The following is a 23763-nucleotide window of genomic DNA, read 5'->3' on the forward strand; positions in this document are numbered from 1 at the left end:
GATGGCAGTGAGCAAGGTTTCATATGGCAGGAACCAAGGCCGTGGAGGTGCAACTGAAGACACACAGCCAGCCTTGTAGGGGAGCTCTGTGGTGGGTGGTTCCCCTGACTCTTCCATGGGGGAAACTGAGGCATCACTTTCAGTCTGAACTAAAAGCTACGGAAGCTCAAGTCACAGCTGCCCCAGGTTACAATTAATGAGGAAAACCTGGTCTCACTGGGGCCATGTCCCTAGGCCTGGACCCAGGAAGGCACCATCAGCATGGATGAGAGGCTGATTCCTCCTTCAGCTGATGGGAAAAATAATCTAGAGGCCACTGTCCCCTTGCTACATCATGAAAGCTTCTCCATCACCACACCCTCCTTCACCCTGTGAAAAGAGTGACAGCCAATCTCTTTCTCAGAAATCCTTATCAGTTTCATCTTTCACAGCTGTCCTTAACACTGTTATCCTGATTCTGACTACAGAATATTTAGGAAGTAGAGATGAAGGAAGAGGGAGGAAAAATGGGAACATGATCTGATCTGCTGGAAGGTCCACTGGAAGAAACTTTAAGAAAAGTGAGGTGAATCTTTGCTCTGAACTAGGTTCACTGATTCTTAATTTCACCCACGTATTCACTCAATGATTACTGGATTCACTCAATGAGCACTGGATTTGGTTCTGGGAATTCAGAGAAAATGTCACCTGTCATCAAAGAGCTCATGATATAGTAGGGGAAGACAAGTACACAAACAAATAGGTATAAAACAGTGGTTCGCTCTAACAGAGGTATGTTTCAGGGAAAAGTAGAACAGAGAAGCAATGCTAAGTCTACTTTGGGGAGCTAGAGAAGGCTTCTTCAAGACAAGGATGAAGTACAAGTATCCCAGGTGACTCGGAGTGGTCATTCTATGGGAAGAAGACAACACATGCCCTAGGATAGAGGCATGTGAGCAAGCTGAGAGGCAGCTTGACTTCTAAAATATATTCCTGCCTTGTTGCACAGGCTAGACCTGCTCAGTCACCCTGAGTATTCCAGTTCTGAATCCTTCCCCTTGCACCGTAATACTGGGGTCAGCATGAAGCCTGGTGGACAGGGGAGCTATCAATGAGATGTAAAAGGTTCTATATCAAGAGACAGGATGATGAGTGGACGACATTTTCCATTACATCTGGTGGGTTGGCAGCACAAAACATCTCATCCAAAACAATCCACTTTTTGAAGAACCTGTGATAGCTTCTGTCTCAGCACCAAGCACACAGCATCTAAGAAGCAAACTGGCCTAGATGGACATGGGTGGTTGTTTTCACCCCACCCACCCAGAATCAGGATATGAGTCCTCAAAACTATAATTTACAGTCTGGTCTTTGGGGCCAAAACAGACACATGTCACACACACCAAGGGCTCATCCATTGCTTGAGCTATCACACCAAGAAGGGCTTGCATTTGGCCAGTGAAATCAAGGAGGGAGAAGGAAGGTATGTGATTGACGTACCTGTGCTTCCTGGCTTTCCGGTGACATTATTTGGTGGTAAAGGCTTTCTTCGTGGGGGCATGGGTCTAGGTGGCAAGGGTGGGCGACGAGTGCCTGGGATTGTGGCTAGGAGATTATATTACAGATAAAGTGGTCATAAGGATTCACTCTATAAAAATCATGGGTTTTAAAAAAATATAATGTTTGACAAGTAGCAGTTGGATGAGAGAGAACAGATTCTACAGAAAAGTGCCTGCAATACTTTCTGATATTCTTCTAAATTAGTGCTTGTAACGTACCCAGGGATAATGAAGCACATTTGTGTATGGGGAAAATATTCTCTAATTATAGATGAAAATATATCAGTACATCTGCCCTTTGAAAGGAAAAGTAGAACATAGATGTATAGAATTTATCATCTTTAGTTTCCTATATAGACTCAACAGTAGCATTTCTGTGTCTCATTATCTCCAATTGCCTTTGATTTGCAGGCTACAATTCTTACACCATTTTAGCTTTGAGTTGGTAAAGCATATAATTTCTCCTTTAGTAGGTGTCCCACCCCATCCTCGAACTCTATTATGTAATTATAATTAAACAAACACTTTCAGAACTTCTCAAACGATTACAACAAAATAGCCCTGATGGCAGAAGCAATAAGCCTGTGGCCATGGAGAGCAGAGTCACCACACAAGGGCACCTGGCCAGGGAGCTGTAAGTGGGAGGCAAAGTTTCACATCCACTCTGCTCTCTCACCCACCCATGAGCCCTGGTGCAAGGCTGCCAGCCCAGAAGAAAGGAACATTTTTCTAAATGGTTTGCCCGAAGGGCACAGGGAAGAGACACCTTTTTATAATCTGCACAAAGGTGGACAAGGCTAGAGGTACCTGGAGCAGCCCACCTTAACCCAAATTTTCTTTTAAGTCTTGTGCTATAGCTTAAAAATTCATCTCTTTCTTTGCATAATATGTTGGTTTAAAAATCTTCAAGTAAAATTGACAATCCAGGAAAATGCCCTGTGGCTTTAAGTACTTCCTGGGACATTAGGAATTGTGCACGTGCGTGCATGTGTGTGTGCATGTACTGCAGGGCGGGAGGGAGAGTGAGTGGTGATGATACAATACAGATCTCTAACCCAGACATCAATACATCAGAGTAGGTTTCACAGCATCCTTTTAAAAGCACAGAGTTCTTATTCAATGCAAAGATATTTTTGCTTCATAATTTTGGCCTATTATATAGAGCACTGCCTCAAATTAGAAACATAAATCATTTCAGGCAAAAGGATATTATAATAAATTACATAAGAACAAAACTTGTCTATGATGAAAGCTAGAATCCACCATTACGCTTCAGCATTTGTCCACTGTGACCCCTCAGAACATTATATAAAGTAATTATTAAATCAGTGCCTCGTTAGAGGTTCTTATTAATATTTAATTTGTGTATAAAGCACTTTTTATTTTCCTGAAGATAATATTTTGGTATGTTTATCTAGCAATACCCCTGTACTGTTAGCATGGTTCTGATGCTTTGGGGACAGTGAGGATGCTACTGTTTTTTGCTGCAGCACATGTAACTTGCAGTTACAAGTTTTAGAGCAGAGCTGAGTGAGGGAGTCAGCATTTTATTCCTTACCTGGTTTTTTTGTGGAGTGAGAAGAGTCCACTGACACATTTCTATCAGCACCGGATGGCAGTGGTGCTTGCTTGACCCCTGTGAGCAGAGAGGATGACAGAATAAACAGATAGCAAAAATGTGGTAAGTAGTCTTCACAGAAACTTTTTGTGCTCAGACAGTTTGATTGCTTCTCCCATCTGTGTATAGGAAAAAAAACTTAAAGCCCTACTGCATTCATTAGTTGTGATTTTTTCTCTGAAGAGTTAGTGTTTGATTGCAGAACGTGGTTTTGCCTTAATTTTCTATGATGCCCATCCCGCACTGCCTGCCTGGTGATATTGTTTTGCTAGGAGTAGTTCATCTACAGTGATTGGCTTTTTTTTTTTTTTTTTTTGCCAATACTCATGGGCAAATTTTGTGGTTTTTAAAAAACTTTTCTCCAACTCCTCTACCCCAATGAAAACCCTTAAAATTCCAGTGTGTTTGGGTTTGTACTTAATGAATTGACTTTAAAAATATTTTTTGAGAGTTCTTGGCTAGAAGGCTGGTTAGACCACAGACTGGATCTGTGCTTTTGAGATTTGTAAATTAGGCCTGGGCACGCCTAGCATTCCAAATTGCTGTTTGGAAGAAACTGACCTGAAAATTACTTTGCACGCTATTTTATCTCCTAAGTCCCTCAAACACAATCTGGTGCTAGGGTTTTGGGTAGAAATCCTAAGGGTAGAGGAAACCAATTTAGCTTTTGTCCTGCTTTTAAAAAATTATTATTCTTTTACATTATAAAATAATCTTCCCTGATGTGGCCGGCAGTCTTCATTAAGAAATAATAGGAATAGACATTTTTTAGAATCTCAAAAGTAAATATTATCTTAGATATAATGGCTCATCCTAAAAAGAGAATCCATACTCTGAGGAACTGACTATAATTCACCAATTAAAAAATAAGAATAAACATTGAATTAATATGCTAGTTAGTATATTAACAAGGACAAGCACAACAACAACCCTGTTTTGAGTTCCAGGACTCTGTAGGGACATCATACACCCAGTCTCATTTAACGTGTAGGCAGATATATTAAGTAAACAACAGAAGCTGATATTTTCACATTAATTTATGAAATTATAACTATAATGGGCATTAATCAGCATTATAATATTAACTTATTAGTATTATTAACAGTTATAATAATTATGATTAACATTAATTTATGAAACCCAATATTACAATCCCACACCCTCTGCTATTTGAATAAGAGATAACATATAAAATCAAGGTGAATGTTTGTATGTAGCCATGAATCAATTGCTGTTTATTTGTGGTAGGAATAAAATGTTTCTGTGGTCACTGACTATTTTGTGGCTCATCCCACAGGCATTACGAGAACAAATAGCTCATTAGTTTTCTTCCTGTGCCCTCCTCTTCGTGGTAATGGGGGTGGGAAATGACTCATTTGGGTGGTTACTCTGTCCATGGCTTAAGGCAATGCAAAGTGCTTTCATTTGTGTCACCAGGATAACGTGGCTTGCTGAGATCTGATTTACCACTATTTTTCGAGGGTAAAACTGTATTATATCCTCTAGAAGCTTAGTAGGCTATGTGTGCCTTCAGTAGATCCTTCTTCATAGCCTTTCTCCAAATCTTTCCACCCTTAAGAAAACAAAGTATTGTGATCCAGTACTGCGCAAGCACCTTACGTATTCATGACGTGATTTGATCCATACAACTCTTCTGGCTGGAAGATACCACCCGGGTCTCACAGATGAGGAAACCCAAGGCAAGGGGAGAGTAAGCACTTGCCCAAGGACTCACAGCTGAAGTGGAGGCATTCACACCCATGTGTGCCCAGCTCCAAAGCCCATCTCTTAAGCACTAATTGGGATAGTACAGAGTGCTTTTTCCTGTCATCTTCTTCCCTCTGGAGAAAACCACAGGCCCCAAATGGCATCACTTGTGCTAAAGCCCATGATACCAAACCTAGACTTAAAACCTGACTTAACTGCAGTTTTGACCTTCCCCAGACATGTAATCTCAATCAACCAGTCTGGAATATTCTGGTCAGCACCGCACCCTTCCTCCCCCGGAGGAAGAAGAGGCAATCTACATAAAACCCATGCAACTCCCTTCTACCCAAAAAGAAGTTGTCCTGGCCTAAAAATAGTATTTTCTTTTCTTTTGCTAGTAGTTCCCTTGCCCCACCCTTCTTCCTATAAAAAAAACCTTCCATTTTGTACAACCCTTCAGAGTGCCCTTCTGGTTGCTAAATGGGAAGCTGCCTGATTCATAAATTGTTGAATAAAGCCAATTAAATCTTCAAATTTACTTGGTTGAATTTTGTTTTTAACGCTTCTCTTACTCTTCACGATGACTCTGACTTTAGCCCTCAAGTCCTATACTTTTTCTTTTGGGTGGTTTGAAGTGCCACCACTGGGTAAGGGCTAAACAGCCATGGCTGGCAAGCACGTGTCATTCAGCCATGCCACTGGTGTGTGGGACTCAGAAATACAAGGATGACATGGTTTCCCAACCAGGCACATGCAAATCCAACAAGTCACAGGCTGGTGAAATGGAGATCTAGGAGAGAATACAAAAGTCTGCAGGATTACTTTATGAATAAGATCAAACATGTAAACAACCCTGGCCTCTTTTCCAGTTATGGGAGAAATCAGCAGAAACGAGCCATTTTCTGTCACTTGCTGTATAGGCAGAGATGGAAGCATCATACTGTTATGATTCTTATAGGTTAAGTACCCAAATCAATAGAATGTCAGCTGCTAAACTGGACTTTGTCCAGCCTTTAGAAACAGAGAAAAGCCAGTAGTGGATGAGAATGTTGGTAAGAACACAGCAGAAGGCAGCTGTGGGATGCAGGAAAAGAGCATTGAACTGGGGACAGGAGACTGAACTCTAGTTCTGGCCTTGGTTCCACCTAGCTGTGGTTTGCAATGTCAGCCAGGAGCAGTGTGAGCACAGGACCTGGAGACCAGTGAACTTCTGTGGCCCTGAAATGAGGAGAGCAAATAAATGCCAAAGGTAGCAGAGAGGCAATGGGAGGGCAAAGGAGAAGCCAATAAGAGCTATTGCAGAGAAAGAATCCTCAGGAATTGGCAATCAGCCAGTCTGGCCCAGGCTGTGACCTGAATTCTTTTCCCCTCAGGCAGGATTAATCCACTGTTTTCTAAAGGGCAGAGTTGGCTCTGGAAGAACCACGACTTCAGCTTCAGTGTGAACCTCCACTGCCATATGGAACTTCTCCAAAAATATCTGGATTTACATAGTTCACCCTTTAGCAATTTATTGTCAAAAATGAAGTAAGAATTTGGGTATTTTTAACCATGGTAACAGAAGCTTTGCAAACAAACACAGTAAACTGGGAATCAATTTCCAAATGTAACAGAGACTATTCCCTGTGACCAAAAGGAGTGGTATTTATGGATGATTGGTTTCCTCACCCTTGTCTCCAAATCTTAGCACCTGGCTAAAAAGTCAGGGGTGATGAGCCAGCAGACTGGAAGATTTAGCCACAGCTCAGACAAACACATTCCTCACCTTGGAGGAGTCTGGGATCTTGTTGTCAGGCACACTCCGTGTGGGGTGACAGTGAAGTGTGGATTCCTCATTAGGAGAAGAAGGAGTAGAGAAAGGAGTTTGGGGTTCAGGTATCTAATATATCTGCCAAACTGCATGTGCCAAGGTGGTTTCCAAACTACATTTTGCCTGGCACATAATGGGCTTTCAATAAATGTCAGTTGAATGAAAGAATAGTTACACGACTCAGCAGCTTCCTTCCACAGGGAGAAAGTTGGAGAGATTGTCTAGCACAGAATGGGCAAATTTTTTCTGTCAGGGGTTAGACAGTAAATATTGTCAGCTCCGTGCGCCATACTGTCTCTGTCACAACTATTCAATTCTGCCACTATATTGTGAAAGCAAGCCATGTTTCTATAGAACTTTATTTACGAAAAAAAGGCAGTGAGCTGGGTTTGGTCTGTGGGATTGTACTCTGTGCAATCCCCTTGGTCTAAGGCATGCTGTTGCATCTCTGGAGTCAGATCTCAAGTTGGTTATAACATGTAGAACATATCAATTAAGCTGAGACACATCTCTGGAAACCCTGAAAAAGCAGACTGCTGGAAAAATGACCTACCTAAAACTTCATTCTCTGAAGGCTACTTTCTAACTTTAAGGTGGAGAAATATTTATACATATACATGTGAAATAAACATAAAGCAGGGTAAATATCTATAATGATGTTATAAATTAAGAAACTTTGCTCAAGATAATTTAAAGATTCCTGGGGTTTATGGAATCATTGAAAGAATTGTATAGGAGGCCCAAAGAATCAAGGACCATAGTTTTGAGGCCTCAGAATCTTTCTTTTTTAGTTTTCCAAAGGCACAACATTAAGTGGCCTAAGACCATGAAGAATATGTCCTATAAATCCTAAACACATCCTTTTATCAACTGATTTTTTTATATGTAAAATATCTGTGCTGAAAACTTCAGCAAGAAAAGCTATAGGAAAATATATGTGAGATGGATAAGAAACATACATATTATGGGTGAAATGTCAAAGTTGGATAAGGAATCAGTTAACACAAAAATGGTATCTCATTAAGACTCAATAGAGGTTAGAAGTGAGTATGAATGAGATAATAGGACTGGGTCAGAGAAGAAAGAAAAGAAACTTGATGTGAATACCTGCATTTCTATAAACAAGTTAGATCAAAACTATGCACAGTCTAAGTAAGGTGGACTCATGTAAGTCTACAACCTGAAGAGAACAGATTTAAAAACATTCTTTTTCTCACCAATTTCTCAAGACATTATCCCCCAGGCAAATACTTCAAGAGCTGCTAAATTTTCCTTTCATAATATGCTACACAATGGCATCTGTAATTTGCAACTTTTATACCATTACTTCTTTTCTTGCCTTATTGCACTGGCTTAACACTCCGCTTCTATTTTCAATGGAAGGGGTAAAAGTAGGAATCCTTACTTATGCTCTTGATGTTAGAAGAAAAACATTTAAACTTTCACTGTGAAATAGGATGGTAGCTGTAGGTTTTTCACAGATGCCCTTTATCAGAGTGAGGAAAACTCCTTCTATTCCTAGTTTTCTGAGAGTTTTCACCATGAATGTTTTTTGAATTTTGTCTAATGGTTGATTTTTTTTTTTTATTTATTGAGATGATCATATGATGTTTTCCTTTGCTCTGTTAATGTGGTAAATTACACTAATTTGTTTGAATGTTAAGCCAATCTTTCATTCCTGAGGTAAATATCATTTGTTTGTTATATGTTGTGGTAGACAAGGAGATGTACCACCTATATCTCCAATCAAGGCTCTCTCAGCTGAGGCTGACTGTGAAGGATATGACAGTGGGATACTGTCTGTTGACTTCATTCCCTTCAGGTAGGTCAGGCAAGTCCTTCCCTGAAGGGGGATCCCAATAGACAGACATCAGAACATAGAACATGTGCAACACATTTTGATTGGGGATGGTAGTGGAGCAAGGAAAGGGGAAACAATGAGCTCAGCTTTGTTTACCTATGCCTATCAACCTATGTCTTTTCTTTTTTTAAAATAAATTTCATTTATTTATTTATTTTTGGCTGTGTTGGGTCTTCGCTGCTGCGCGTGTGCTTTCTCTAGTTGCTGCGAGCAGGGGCTACTCTTCATTGCGATGCATGAGCTTCTCATTGAGGTGGCTTCTCTAGTTGTGGAGCAGGGGATCTAGGCATGCGGGCTTCAGTAGTTGTGGCACATGAGCTCAGTAGTGGTGGCACATGGGCTCAGTAGTTGTGGCTCGCATGGTCTAGAGTGCAGGCTCAGTAGTTGTGGCGCACGGACTTAGTTGCTCTGCTGCATGTGGGATCTTCCCAGACCAGGGCTCGAACCCATGTCCGCTGCGTTGGCAGGTGGATTGTTAACCACTGCACCACCAGGGAAGCCCCACATTTTACATTTAGATCTATGATCCACCTTGAGTTCCTTTTTGCTTAGGTAGAGTTCTTTTTTTATTTGCTTGGTTGGTTGGTTTTTGTTTTGTTTAGTGTTTTTGCATATAGATATCCAGTTTTTCCAGCACCATCTGTTGAAAACACTGGCCTTTCTCTGTTGAACTGCCTTTGTACCTTTGCCCCACGTCATTTCACCATAATTATGTGAGTCTATTTGGTTGATGGTGCTGTTTAGATTCCTATTCTTGCTAATATCCTGTCTTCTCATTTTAAAAAAATTAATTAATTTATTTTTGGCTGCCTTAGGTCTTCATTGCCACACGTAGGCTTTCTCTAGTCACCGCAAGCGGGGGCTACTCTTCACTGTGGTGCGTGGGCTTCTCATTGTGATGGTGGCTTCTCTTTTTGCAGAGCACAGGCTCTAGGTGTGCAGGCTTCAGTAGTTGTGGCATGCAGGCTCAGTAATCCATCAATCTATTTCTACCAGCAACCAACTAATTAAACTGAAGAAGTCCTGGTAAGAGATCATCCTTCCTAAGCTAAGTTAGGTGAGTTATTACAAAGTTGACTTTATCTACACAACAGGGTAACAGATGTCAGTTTGTATTACAAGTGGCTCTGGAAAAAACGTTTATATTGCTAATAAACTAAAATATAATAATGCTCTGTTTTCCCTCCAAAAGACAGAATTTTCCTTGTGAGAATCAATGCTTGATTATACTGAAGGTTAATGGCTTTCAAGTTTGATCATAGCTATTGTTCTTTGTTTTGTTGACATAAATGCTTTTTTCTATTTTTACTTAGGCAAACTCCAGGGAATTATTTTGAATATTAAGAAGGTGGCTCTGTTTAGAGCCAGACTGTTTACGTCAATCTGAGACACTATGAACTGCCTAATCCCACTTGGGAAAAACAGAAGGAACAGCTGAGCATAAGTAGATATTGGAATGCTTTCTTTTCATGAGTCAGGAATTTATAGTATCTGCCTCATTAATTGAAGGGAAGTGAATTCCTAGAACTTCAGACATTGTAATAACCGAGTACAAAAACACATACTTAAAAAAAAATCTAAATCTTTTTTTTTTTTTTTTTTTTTTTTTTTCGTAATATATGTAAAATAAATGGTTTAAGATGTTCCTATAATTTCATCATATGCAGAGTCCAACTCTTCAATTCACTTTCTCTACCACTATAGTCTGGTGGTTTTTTTTGTTTGTTTTTTGCGGTATGTGGGCCTATCACTGTTGTGGTCTCTCCCGTTGCGGAGCACAGGCTCCGGACGCGCAGGCCCAGCGGCCATGGCTCATGGGCCCAGCTGCTCCGCAGCATGTGGGATCCTCCCAGACTGGGGCACGAACCCACGTCCCCTGCATCGGCAGGCGGACTCTCAACCACTGCACCGCCAGGGAAGCCCCTAAATCATTTTTAGACTGAATACACATCTTCAGGTAGTATTCACATCTCTTTCTCATTAGGGAATAACTATGGGTTGATTTTATATATACATATTAAATAAACTGTAATTTTTATGCTTTTTTACATAAGCAGGCACAAGATTTGCACTATTTAAAAAATATTTCAAGGGAACAATGCAATCCCATATTAAGGCATTTAATAACTACCATTTATCCATTTAGTGAGTTGAGTGTTTGAACTTTTATCAGATCATTGTTCTATTTATCTGTATGATATTCCATAGACCAGACTGGATTAGGGCAATGTCACTGAATCAAACTGAATGATTTGGAAACACTGATATACTTGTAACCAGGGTGGTCATTTGCTAACTGCTCTTCTCATTTAAATGTCATATTCCAGGTGGCTAACAGATCTGGGTGTATTAAAAAAATTTCGGTGGTACTTGTGAAATTATAAACTGGAAAACGAAGTGATAACAGTCTCAAAGACCAAACCTGTATATAGAAAGTGTTTTGAAGTTAGGGAAACAGCTATTTTGATATTTTAATTCAATAATTCATACTCAGGATATTTTTAAGAATCAAGACTATATATTGTAGCTGGACTAGGCTGAGAAAAGTGAAAAACTATTTTTTAATCTTTTCAGAGACATTTGAAAATTTTTTGTTGTTGAAATTTTGACTTGGGAATGAATTACAAGTTTCAATTCTATGAACTTCCAAAACTGGCTGTACTAAAAAAACTGGTAAAAAAGAAATTGAAATATGCATTCAACAAAATTATAAAAATTGAATGAAAACATTTAGAGTTTAATAGGATCAAAAGGAAATAAATTTGTGATCATTACCTGTTTCCATTCCATTCCCTTTGGGCACTGTACTGGGTTTGGGTCTACTAGGTCTTGTAGTTGTCCTATTCAGAACTACAGTAAAGTGGGAAATAAGTAGTTTAGACATTTTTTAATTGAAAATTTGTAGCCAAGGAAAATAAAACTTTCCAGAGAATTGGAAGTCATTTAATTGGGTGATAAAAATATGATGACTTACCAAAAACTGTTGTTCAGAATATAGAAATCACAAGTCTGGTATAAAAATCATAGAATTTGAGACCTGAGTATGTACTCTGAGGTGATCACTGGGCTTGAAAAAATAGAGGGAATTTATATTTCTAAGTGGAACTAGCTGGCTTCATTTATAAGCACTAGATACATTCCAAAATGGGACCGAAGAAAGAGCAGGACTACATACGCTGAAAGAAAACCCAAAACTTGATGTGTATTTATTTGTCAAGGCCTCCTAACACATAAGTTCGTGGTCCTTTTGGAGGAGTCTCTAGGTACATATGCTCCCTCATAATCTTGGCCCAAGTCCACCGTTAAACTCAGAACTATGATAAAAACATTGAAATTTCTCTCCTGATCTGTTGAGAGTTATAATATTACAAAAACATTGAAGTCAGCTTTTTATCTTCCATTTAGCAGAGTTTTCAAGGAAAAGCACCAAGTGTATCGTGATTAAGAGAGTGAGTTCTGAAGCCAGACTGCTTGCCTTCGAATCCACTTCCTAGCCCTTCTTAAGCCTTAGCTTCCTCAGCCTTACCTCACAGGATGCATGGTTAGCACACCATCACTGTTAGCCATTATTGTTACTGTTTCCTTATTTTGTTGAAATGTTTAATATAACCAGCCACACGTTAAATTCTCAACAGTTATCATGATACAAAAATCACATGGAGTTGGAGGATTATTCCAAAATATATGGGCTCCTCCATAAAGCAAAGAAAAATGTATTTGTTCTTTCTTCCATGTGCCTGGAGAGATGTTCACCGGGAATGTTAGCTTATAAGCCATTTTTTTCATTTAGAACTTTAAAACTTCTTAGAATCACAGAGGAGAAAAGGGGCAGAAAACACCAGAGTCTCTGGTCCAACTTGTATGTTAGCGTAGGAGTGATTTATATGGACCAAATCAACCCCCAAGTTAACTTTTCACTAACAAGCTCCAGTGAGGGAGATCCTAAATCCTTTGGTGAATTTAGTAGATTTAAAGTATTTTCTGGGAATTCCCTACCAGTCCAGTGGTTAGGGCTCAGCACTTTCACTGCTGGGGCCCAAGTTCGATCCCTGGTAAGGGAACTAAGTTCCTGCAAGACGCATGTTGTGGCCAAAAAAAAAAAAAAGTATTTTCCAGTTTATTATCACTTTACCTTGATGTTTGCAACCTGTAAAACGTGTTTTAAAAATTTTTTTTAATCTGAAAGAATCAAGTAAAAATATTCTCCCAGAACAAGTCTTTTATAATGGAAGAGGTCTTTTCTTAAAAGATAACATTTGAAACATGTAATATATCATAGCTAATGCTAATGCTATCTCTCTAACTGCCATGGAAAACTGAAGGAGGAGGGGAGAGTGTGTGTGATTTATGCAAAAATACTATTTTAAAAATGCTTTTATATTGTTAAGCTTCCGTGGTGGTATCTAAATCTGATTATCCTTAAAAATCTCAGTCAAGTCTTGCCACTTCCATGGATTCATGATTTCCTCTCTACTTACCCACAAGGATCAGAATTTTGTATGTAATTTATTTCAGTCTAAGGATATATAGCCTTCATTTGGTATATTTGGCTGTTTCAATATTTTTTTTTTTTGGCAGTGCCATGCAGCATGTGGGATCCTAGTTCCCTGACCAGAGATTGAACCTGTGCCCCCTGCAGTGGAAGCGTGGAGTTTTAACCACTGGACTGCCAGGGAATTCCTCAATACATTTTATATCTTCTTAGATATGCTGATTATTTAGGTCATCAGAAAGAGAAACAACTTACCAGGTCTGATGTGTGGTTTGTCAGGTGTTCTGGGCTTCACAGGAGTTGTATACAATCTGTGTGGTGCTGGAACAGAGGAAACACTTCACATTTAATAACCAGCAATCCTGAGCTCAATAAATGGAGATTTAGTACTCTACAGACCAACAACTTGTACACTTTGCATGGAAGTATAAAGAATATTCTTAAATCTCCAAGTATGCACTACAGCATTGATGCTGAAGGAATAAAAGCAAGTGAAAATATTCATGCCTGGAAATTAAAGATGCACACAGTCAAAGTGAGGTAGGTCTTTGGTAATGTGTGTTAAGGATTAGTCATCAGTTAGTCCATGTTTTTCAGGGGCATTTATTTCACCACATGGTTGCTTAATATGGTAAACATATAAGCCAACCATCTACCCCTCCATCCATCCATGTGTCTGTTCATCCGTCCATCAACCCATCCATCCATCCATTCACATCTCTCAATTAGGGAGTCACTGTGAAACATTATTTTGCCAAAGGAGACAAATAATATTAAAGGCAGAAAGAAAAAATATTTTTAGGTATGTAAGAAGAAAAGAGTAGAAACATGTGGTCTGTATCTAATTGTCTTAGCTCATGAACCTGGAAGTGAATAAATACTCACTTAGTGCCATCCATTAAAGCTTTAGGGATGAGAGAAAATGACCTCTGGTGTCCTGCCCATCAAGAGAGGGTGAGCAAAGATCAAGAACTCAGACAGCCCTTGGACCAACATGCCACCTTGTTACTTCCTGCTCCTGTTATCCAGGGCCTGGCACAGTGAGGACCATTAATGAAGAGTTGTCAAATACATTTAAAAAATTAGTGACCATTGTAAGCAGGCAAATTCATGAGAAACTCAGCTGAAATATTCTTGCTCCCTAAGCTTTTAAAGCGTGCATCCATCCTGGGATGTGTCTATCCTTGCCTTCCCTCCTCTGCCACCCTTGACACACCACGTTGCTTCCTGCCACCAACTTTCTTGGTAATGCTTTAGCTAAGACTGGAAAAAATTTTCTTGCAAACTTTGTTAAGTAGATTACACCATTTCAATGATTTTGTTCACATACTGAATGGGTATTTATGTAACCATAAATCAGCAAATGCCTTGCCTACCACATTAAAAAATACACCTGCAAAACAGATTATAATGTAGCTCATTTATAAACTTCCTATGTGAGGACTGATGAGTAGAATTTTGCCATACTCAGGCCAAAACCAGCAGACACATACTGAAATTCTCTGTAGGTTTAATGTGCTCCTTTCAAAGTGCAATAACTAGAGTGAACAGAGGTACTGATTTATTTAAAAATAATCAATTCTCACATGCCCTAAAATGTGTGATAATGATTTGCAAATGTTTTTCTTCAATTTTCTTTGAGAGTGGTAGGATTCCCTGTCAGCTGAACATATTTCAGCTTTCTTGTTAATTTCTTCAATGTTAGATTGCTTTTGCTTAAAGAAATATAAGAATCATGTCTCTCGTTAGTATCATTCTAGAACACATATGAATTTTAAAACTTTAGAAAAGAAACAGAGTGTAGAAATAATCAGCACTACATTCATTATTTCAAAGCCACAGGATCAGAATTTTGGTTTTATTTTTTATACAGTCTTTACTTAAATCTTGAAAGAACTTTTTATAAAGGAGCTGAAATATAACTTATGTTTGGGCTGTGAGTTATTCACATAGCTCATCACCAGGTAACACATGGCCTTGAGAAAACTGCTTGAGGGTTTCAATTTTAAACTAAAAAAAAAAAAAAAAGACAAAGGTGCATTGTGAGAATGTAACATTGTAAATATCATCTCCACATAGTTTTTGGTGACTAATAATAAAAATAATTTTAAAAGATGGCTTCATATCTAAAGAGTTTTATAAAAATTATTTAAAAAGAACACTAAAAATACTTGACAAAGATAACATCAAAAATAGACAAACAAGGATTACAGGAGAAATACCTTGAAGGACCTTTGCTTTGCCCAGAGAGGGAAAGAAGGGTACAAGGTACAAGGGTACACCCAGGGACCCCTTATGCCCTGGGTGGCATACGGATCAGGGGGCTGAAATAAGTAAAATAATCAAAAAGTCCCCAGAATGCCTCTGGCCAAGTGGATTTCTACCATGGGTTGAGATGAGAGGGGAAAAGGAGAGAAGCTTGAGTAGGTCAGGGTTTCGGTTATATCTGCAGGGAATTGTATCAGCAGACAAAGAAGCAAGAATGACACAGAGAAAATGTGCCGGAGATCCTACTAGTAGGTTCATGCTGTAGGCTTTAGGCACTGCGTTTCTTTGGAGCACTTGGGCCCCACTGCTGAGGGCTTGGAGACCAAAAAGCCACAAGGTCCTGGTACATGCGTGGGTGAAGTATGAAGACCAAGAGAAACAATTTCACGCCTACAGCATCTCTCAAACTGTTGTGTGCTGTCTTGCACATCTGATACCTACTATTAGAAACAAAACACAACACAATAAAACTAATACAGCAGATTGACCTCCTTGTCCATAGAGCTCAGGCACGCGTTTATGAGGGTTGGGTCAGAGGGTGATCCTAGGACACACAGTGTGCTGTTACTAAAGTTGACCCTCTACTCCCAAGAAGGGTTACTGGCCTGGACCAGGTTGGAAATGCATTTCTGGTGAGCCCACTTTAGAGAGCCTTGGCATGAGTCTAGAAAAGTGTGAATCCCAGAGCTGCACAAGTTAGGCTCAAGCTAAGGATCTTCAGAACATAAGAAAGTAATTAAAATACAGTACATTATATAAATATGTCAAGACAATTCATAGAATGATATCAGATCCCGGATATACAACCAATCAACTGTGAAACTCATCTAATAAAACCATGGTCTAGAAGAAATTTGATAAAAATATTGATACTCCCATTAAAGTAAGAAAAAGCAAAAACAAGAAAAGAACAGGTCTATGATTCTTATCCTCAATTCTGAAATCTACAAAGCTTTAAAAAGCTGAAATCTTGGGGCTTCCCTGGTGGCGTAGTGGTTGAGAGTCCGCCTGCTGATGCAGGGGACACGGGTTCGTGGCCACTGAGCCTGCGCGTCCGGAGCCTGTGCTCCACAATGGGAGAGGCCACAACAGTGAGAGGCCCGTGTACCGCAAAAAAAAAAAAAAAAAGCTGAAATCTTTTTCTCATTTGGCAATACAACCTGAGCTGAATAAAGTGTTTACGCTGCTTATTGTAAGTATTTATATGTTTTGCTGTAAAAACATCAATGTGTTTGATTATGAGAATCCAGCTATCTTCTATCAAGCCAGACATTAAAGAGGTTTGCAAAAACATTAAAAAATAAACATATAAAAATCAGGATGCGGTATGGATATAATAGGATTGAACACCTGCTGTTAATGGCTGAAGCTAGTAATGAGGGTGTGGGAGGGCTGTCATTATATTGGCTCCTTACTTCTGTGTATATTAACTTTATTTAAAAAATAAGTAGAAAGTCAATAATAAAATAAACATTTAAACCATTATAAAAATTAAATGAAACAAGTTTAAAAGTTTTACAAAATTTACAAGAACTGTCTTGTACCATAGAGAGAGTATTGTCAGTCATGTTTATTTAGAACAAGTACTGCTCTGCTTATTATAAAATATATACCTTAAAATTAGATTTCTTTTATTATCATTTCCTCATATTGCTTTGTTTCTTCCACAAATCTCCCTCCCCAATGATAACTGACAATTGAGTACAATAAATTTGTCTTACAACTCTTTAAAAATTATTTGCTCTTGCTTTTTGGGCTTTCTCCCATATGCTAGAGGTAGACATGGGCAAAAGAGCGTAATTAAGGGGAAAAAAAGAAAACACGAAAATACTAGAAATCTGCAACTGGTTACAATCCAAGTAGGACAGAAAGATATAAAAAGGAAAGACTACCGAGAGCATGAAGATGTGAGAGACAGCTCTGTGTAGGTGTTAACTTCCCAAAAAGTAGAAGGAAAAAATAATATAAGGAGACCCCCGAATAAAGCTTCTTGGATGTTTTAATATTAATTCATCATTAAAAAATGATTTTTCTTGTTACGAGTTTCCTTTCTCAGGCCACAATACCAACGTGTTGATCAAGTTTGGGAGATGGGACAGAGAGAGAAAAAGACAGAGAGAAAGGAGGAGGAGGAGGAGGGTAATAAAGATTCTTATTTATCTGATGTGGAAAATGAGGCAAAAGAAGGTCAAGCAAGGAAAAAAAATGGGGGCTCTTTCTTAGTCATCAGCATGAAGCAGTCAACCATACATTCAAAAGCACAGCTCTAACGAAAGGAATTGTCTTTCCTACATTCAACTGGTATTCATACAGATATTCCTATTTGGCTGATGTCCTGTACCTATGAAATGAAAAAACTTAACTCACTGTGATGAAAAATTACATTCTTAAAAGACAATTTTCTTCCTGCTTAAAAAAGAAGGAAAAGTTACTATCCAGAGGTGGGGAAACAGCATTACCCTGAATTGTCTTTGCCAATTCAGTTGTTCGTGGAAACTTAGTTGTGAAGAGTTCTTGGGTGGACTGGTCTGTTTCTGCTGGAGGAAACACAGTAAGATGGCTGGCTTTAAATGATTATCATTATGAATGGGTCAAAAAGAAAACAAACAAACCCTACTCTTTTCTATCCCGTGCGGTGATAAAAGGGTAAATTGCATTAATAACTATGCCCAATAACCATCGTATGTCAAAGACAATGGTATATTTTAATAACTCTCATTTATTATATTTACTGCCTTCTTGCACTATTATTTTAATGATTATTATAAGGATTTCAAAAGCTTTTAGTTCAGAATCATTGTTTCATGATACTGGACATGGCTATATTCTTGGATATGCCTCCTGTCTTTATGTATTATTGCCTTCATGTTTCCTCCCTGTTTCATGAGCTCCACAAATTATTTAGGTGAGCTGGGAAAAAAATAGATCATAGAAAATAATGTGTATTTACACCATAGAAGAATAAATATCCTATTTATCTCATGTGAAAATCAAAGTTTGTTTATTGACATACTGGTGCATTACTCCTGACAAAATAAAAATAAGTATGGCAATACTCCCAGTCCCATATTATCTTGAAATCATTACAACATCATACCGAATAGCAAATTACACTGTTCACTTTGCTACATACTGGATCCAAGGAAATACTTGGTGCAAATAATATGTTGTCATCTTATTTTCTGCCTGCTTTATAATCTGGATTCTGCTCATAAGAGAGATTATTATGATAGTTGGTCCAGTAAACTGAGATACATTAAAAAAAAAACAGGGATTGGAATTTAGATAATTAGCCCATCCAGCACTGGTTCTTGATAAGTACTTTTGACTTTGCCATCGTGGGTAATGTTGACTTTGAGGGCCTAGGCTACAATAGATGAGTATTTGGTAATTAGGATACATTTGTTCATTCAGTTTAAAATTTTTTCCTTTGAAAAGGATTCCATTTTAAAATGTGATCAGTAACTTCATTTCAGCAGACACACACAAAGGATGGGTTTATCTGAAAATGGGTGAAGGGAGGAAAATAAAGCCACTGATTTAAACAGCCATGTGGGATGTAGCATGGACAGGGCAGAGAAGCCAACAAACACAAGCTGGGAACTCTTGTTTTCCAGTTGGTCTTCAGCCAAGTGTCAGGCAAAATTGGGTTTCCCACACAGTGAAGACATTGGTGCTGAACTCTTCAAAAGCCTGGCCAGCTCATTCCAACCAACCTTACTGACTCATTCATGCATCTGTGTTCCTCCAGGCTACCCAGATGCTCATCAGATTAGTCTGGCTGCCATTCTCTACCCTGTGTCTCTTCCCTATCTGTCTTTAACCTGAAAGAACCTTTCACACCTTTAATTTCAACCCTCATTCCAACTGGAAGACCTGTCATACATGTCACCTCCTCTGTGAAGCCTTCCCTGATACCCCCAGGTAGTTTCCTTGCTCAGCATGCTGCTCATTTCTCTATGAATTCATTGTATTGTATAACATGGGGGTGAATTCCAGGAGCTCTGGTGACTGAGTATGTGGGTTCCAATTTGGCTCTGACGTTAGCTGTGTGGCTTAACCAGATTTTTAAATCTTTCTGTGCCTCAATTTTCTAAGCTGTAAAATGGGGCAAGTAATAGAAACTACCTCACAAAGTTGTTATGTGCCTTAAATTTAAAAGTACATGTAGAACACTGGGTAGCACAGAGGAAGCACAGCTACTGCTAAATCCTGTCTTCATATTAGATGGTGAGCTCTCCAGGGTAACCTTTAAAACAGTTTTATTTTGGAATTCCTATTGCTTGGCATTGCAGTTAGCCCCCAAAAGATATTCAAATACTAGATGAAATTTTTCTTTCCAAATATGGAAAAAGCAACAAAAGAATATAGCATTGATATACTTTGGGAAGATTCTTTTTTTAAAAAATAATTGGAGGGCTTCCCTGGTGGCACAGTGGTTGGGAGTCCGCCTGCCAGTGTAGGGGACATGGGTTCATGCCCCGGTCCGGGAGGATCCCACATGCCGCGGAGCGGCTGGGCCCGTGAGCCATGGCCGCTGAGCCTGCGTGTCTGGAGCCTGTGCTCCGCAACGGGAGAGGCCACGGCAGGGAGAGGCCTGTGGACCCCAAAAAAAAAAAAAAAAAAAAAATTGAATTTTGTCAAGATGTTTCAAAATATTCTCATTTTACATTAGAAATCAGCATAAATATTAGAAGGACAAATATACAGTTAATGTAAAAGAATCAAGTGAAATGGGTATTTTTTTATAATGATAAAAAGAGACCCTCTGTGGTTTGGAAATCTATGAACACAAATGTACATATGGCTACTTTAAGGGCAATTCCTAAAATGTTAAGTCCTCATTGGACTCAAATAGTAAAACAAAATTTACCCAGAGTGGTTTGTAGTTCCTCTTGACTGGAACTCGGTGAAATCATAGGAATGAAAGGGCTGCCTCGTGTCTCTAAAGGAGCTGAAAAGACAAGTACCACGGTTGTCAATCTTTAGATTGAAAAGCCAGCACCCGGCCAGAATAATATTACATGAGATTCCTTTATTTGAAATAGAAAAACAGAAAACATTAAGTGAGTCAGGAAGAAGAAAGTTAAGTGTGCATAGAACCTTCAGGAAGATGATTGTGGAACATTAGAATAATGGTTCTCAACTGTTTTTTCCACCAGGATAGATAATAAATGACATTCAGTACTTGACATACTCTATGACCATAGCTGGTTAAGATGGGTGTGGGTGAGACATGATCCTTGGTCTGACTGTCAGCTGCAGTTCGTCCATCCAAGAGAGCACATAGGATTACAACAGGAGAGAGAATATCATCACTGTGGCAAGCACCTGGCGTCTGCTCAAGTTTATTTCTAAAAATAAACTGGTGGCAAACTTTAGTATTTTGACCAATATTAATAATAATTACTTGCCAGCATCTTCCACAATATGGTAGTGGGTTATAACACCACAGCTGAGAACCACTAAACCAGCAGAAAAAGTTAACTAGGTGGGCGTGAGTAAGGTGGAACCAGTCTGAACACAGAGACAAATGAGGTAGGTGAGAATGGGCTCGGTAGTGAGCTGTCTTAAGTTGGTCTTCAGAGCAAACCTTTAGAACATTGCCCTTCTATTTTGAAACCACTGCCTTTCTATTTTGGAAAGAGTAAAAATAATGAGAATGAAACAATGAAGAGGACTGAGGACAGATGATGTTTCAATGTGATCATTTGAGAAAGACCTGCAATCTTGATGGCAGCCAGGAAAATAATTAGAGTGGGTCAAATGGGAAAACCATTACCTAGTGTTGTCTCTGGCAGATCAATTCTAAAGGTAACAGGTTGCAGAACTAGGCCAAAAGCAAACCAAAGAAATATATTTATGAGAATTACTACCTGGTGAAGTAAACCCAGTTTCTGTGTCTCTACAATGCACCCGTTTGAACATTTAAACATTCTCTTAGAATCATAATAAATACGAGAAAATTCTATACCTTAGGTGACACCCAGGGAACTCAGTTCAACTAAAACTTTAAAGTTTTCGTTCACTGTCACTATGAGGAAAATTTGATTAGGCACCCATATTTTTAACTTAAAAGTATACCCACATTTGGAATGCAGCTATATTTACATTCTGAAAGAAGGTGAAAATAGTTGGCTCAGGTAATAATTATATCTTATAACTTTAGCATGATTTTCTATTCAACAAAAATACTTTCAGGGAAAATAAACTAATTCTACACTATTCTCTCATGGGGAAAAATTTGTCAAGCAGATTGTATGATTAAAACTCCCCAAAAGAAATACACATTTTCTATCCATAATTTTCTCTGAACTTCTTTCATATCACAATCATTCCAAATATATATTTACCTCAAGGATATTTTTCGAAAAATACACTTCCTAACTGCGAAAGTAAAACAATTCATTTACCAGGTTCGCTCTGAGAGACTTCGGGGTCTGGTTTATGGGGAAGGAGCACATCTCTTGGAACTGAAAGAAAAAGATTATAAAACACTGTGCACTCTAAATGTCATACTTGGAGTGAAACTTAACCCATAGACCTAAAACCCTGGGAAGCATGAATGAAGCAAAGATGTTTTCACAATGGCTAAAGGGCTAAGCCAAGAAGAGGACCATCTTTCTGAAATGGAAAAATGTCACTGTGTAGGAAAGGTTCTAATGGCAGTAAAACAAAGTTGGTCACAGGTCATTTCGAAGATTCTGTTGAGGGGGAAAAAAAGGAAGAAAAAACTAATGTAATTAAACACAAGGAGGTAGGTCTCCCTCAAGTTGTCTTCAAAGTAATAGGTCAGTTTTTGTCTGAAGAGGTTATAGCTGCCATTTGATATTCCTGCTAAAATTCCACTGACAGCAATAGAAAATACACTATCTTAAAGAAAGAGCCTGGGCTTCCCTGGTGGCGCAGTGGTAGAGAGTCTGCCTGCGGATGCAGGGTACGCGGGTTCGTGCCCCGGTCCGGGAGGATCCCGCATGCCGCGGGGAGGCTGGGCCCGTGAGCCATGGCCGCTGAGCCTGCGCGTCCGGAGCCTGTGCTCCGTGACGGGAGAGGCCACACAACAGTGACAGGCCCGCGTAACAAAAAAAAAAAAAAAAAAAAAAAAAAAAAAAAAGAAAAAAAGAAAAAGAAAAATGGCCTGAATTGAGGAAAACAGGAAGAAAGGCAAAACTCTTGAATATCTAAGGGAAGAACAAAGTTTTATTCTAAAAGGCACTAACAGTTATTATGGGGAGAAAATAAAGCAGGAAGGATCAGTCACTCATTAGAAGATACCGAATGTAAAGTTTATGAGAGTGCTTGTTATATAGTAAATGTTAGATAAATGTTGCCATTTTTGTCATTCTTAGTGATATGGCTTCTAGTATAATAGGTATTAAGTATAGGTATTAGGGCCTCCTGACATATGAGAACATGAAAACAAAGGAGAAAAATATACGCTAAACAATAATCATATTCAGTCCTGATATCCAGTATATTTTTAATGCCTGTGTCCAGTTCTACTTAGGCAAAATAAAATGGTAGGCTGGGAATTTGATACCGTATCTCTGGGGAAAATACCAGGGTGATTTGCCTGTTGTTAGTATCAGATTTCTATGGCAAATCTCCTTTCAGGAGCAAGATGACGTATTTCTTTAACTCAGTTTCCCTAAAAGGAGGTCCTTGTCAACCCTACTCACTCACTGAAAAGCTTTCCTACCACACCAAATTCATAAATACCCTTAGGTATGCAGTGTAGCTTTCTTGCATCTTATATGGTGCTGGAGAAGAAAAATTAGGATTCAGGCTACAACTCTGCCTCTGACAAAGATGAAGAAAACTTGTACCATGAGGTGGACAAGCAGCACTTTATCATTAGTGTAGAAACATTATATAAGATGGACATTCATTCTCTTTTATGGCTTTTGGGATCACATTTAACGTGCATATCACATCTGTTCTTAGTCTAGGCCACTAAGCAAGTGCGAGTGAAATCACAGTCGTGGAATTTGGTCCACTGAAACGAAATGTGACTCCATTAGAACTTCTATGAGCTAAAGGGTAACCACCAGGGGAACTTGATATCTGGACTTTTTTTAAAAAAGGTAACTTCAAAAAGATTAGTGGTGGACAAAGTTAAAGAAAACCCATCACCCTAGTGAACACTTCACCTTTGCTATGTAGTATTTTTAAGGACTGAAGTGGTAAATTATGAGGAATTTCCAATTGTAAATCAAACTAACTGTTATCTGGAGGGTGAGGCAGAAGGCATTTTGGTGTGCGTCTGAGAAGGTCACGGCCATACAGAGCAGTCTGAGTTTATAAACATCCTAATTGGTTGCAGTGCTAGACTATACAGAGAGGAGCCGGATTAAGGAAAGGAGAAGCTAAAAAGAAATGTGCTACGAATAAATCCACCATATACTGTAAATACATGATTCACTGCCTGCCTTAGTTTCCTGAGGAATTTAGACTAATGTGGATTCCTGC

At 38.9% G+C, this 23763-nt stretch overlaps 1 protein-coding gene across 1 annotated transcript in view; it reads right to left on the reverse strand.

The window, feature by feature from the left end:
* ABI3BP (ABI family member 3 binding protein) overlaps positions 1–23763 on the reverse strand; it is a 114745-nt gene that overhangs the window by 39715 nt on the left and 51267 nt on the right. Inside the window, exons 34-39 of the mRNA XM_007469979.1 lie at positions 21708–21767; positions 20168–20248; positions 17754–17831; positions 13282–13347; positions 3097–3174; positions 1480–1572 (exon numbers count right to left, since the gene is read on the reverse strand). Of these exons, the coding sequence (XP_007470041.1) occupies positions 1480–1572; positions 3097–3174; positions 13282–13347; positions 17754–17831; positions 20168–20248; positions 21708–21767 (456 nt within the window). The remainder of the gene's footprint in view (positions 1–1479; positions 1573–3096; positions 3175–13281; positions 13348–17753; positions 17832–20167; positions 20249–21707; positions 21768–23763) is intronic.

Source organism: Lipotes vexillifer, unplaced genomic scaffold, assembly GCF_000442215.2.
Source record: "Lipotes vexillifer unplaced genomic scaffold, Lipotes_vexillifer_v1.1 scaffold1438, whole genome shotgun sequence".
Taxonomy (NCBI): Eukaryota; Metazoa; Chordata; class Mammalia; order Artiodactyla; family Lipotidae; genus Lipotes; species Lipotes vexillifer.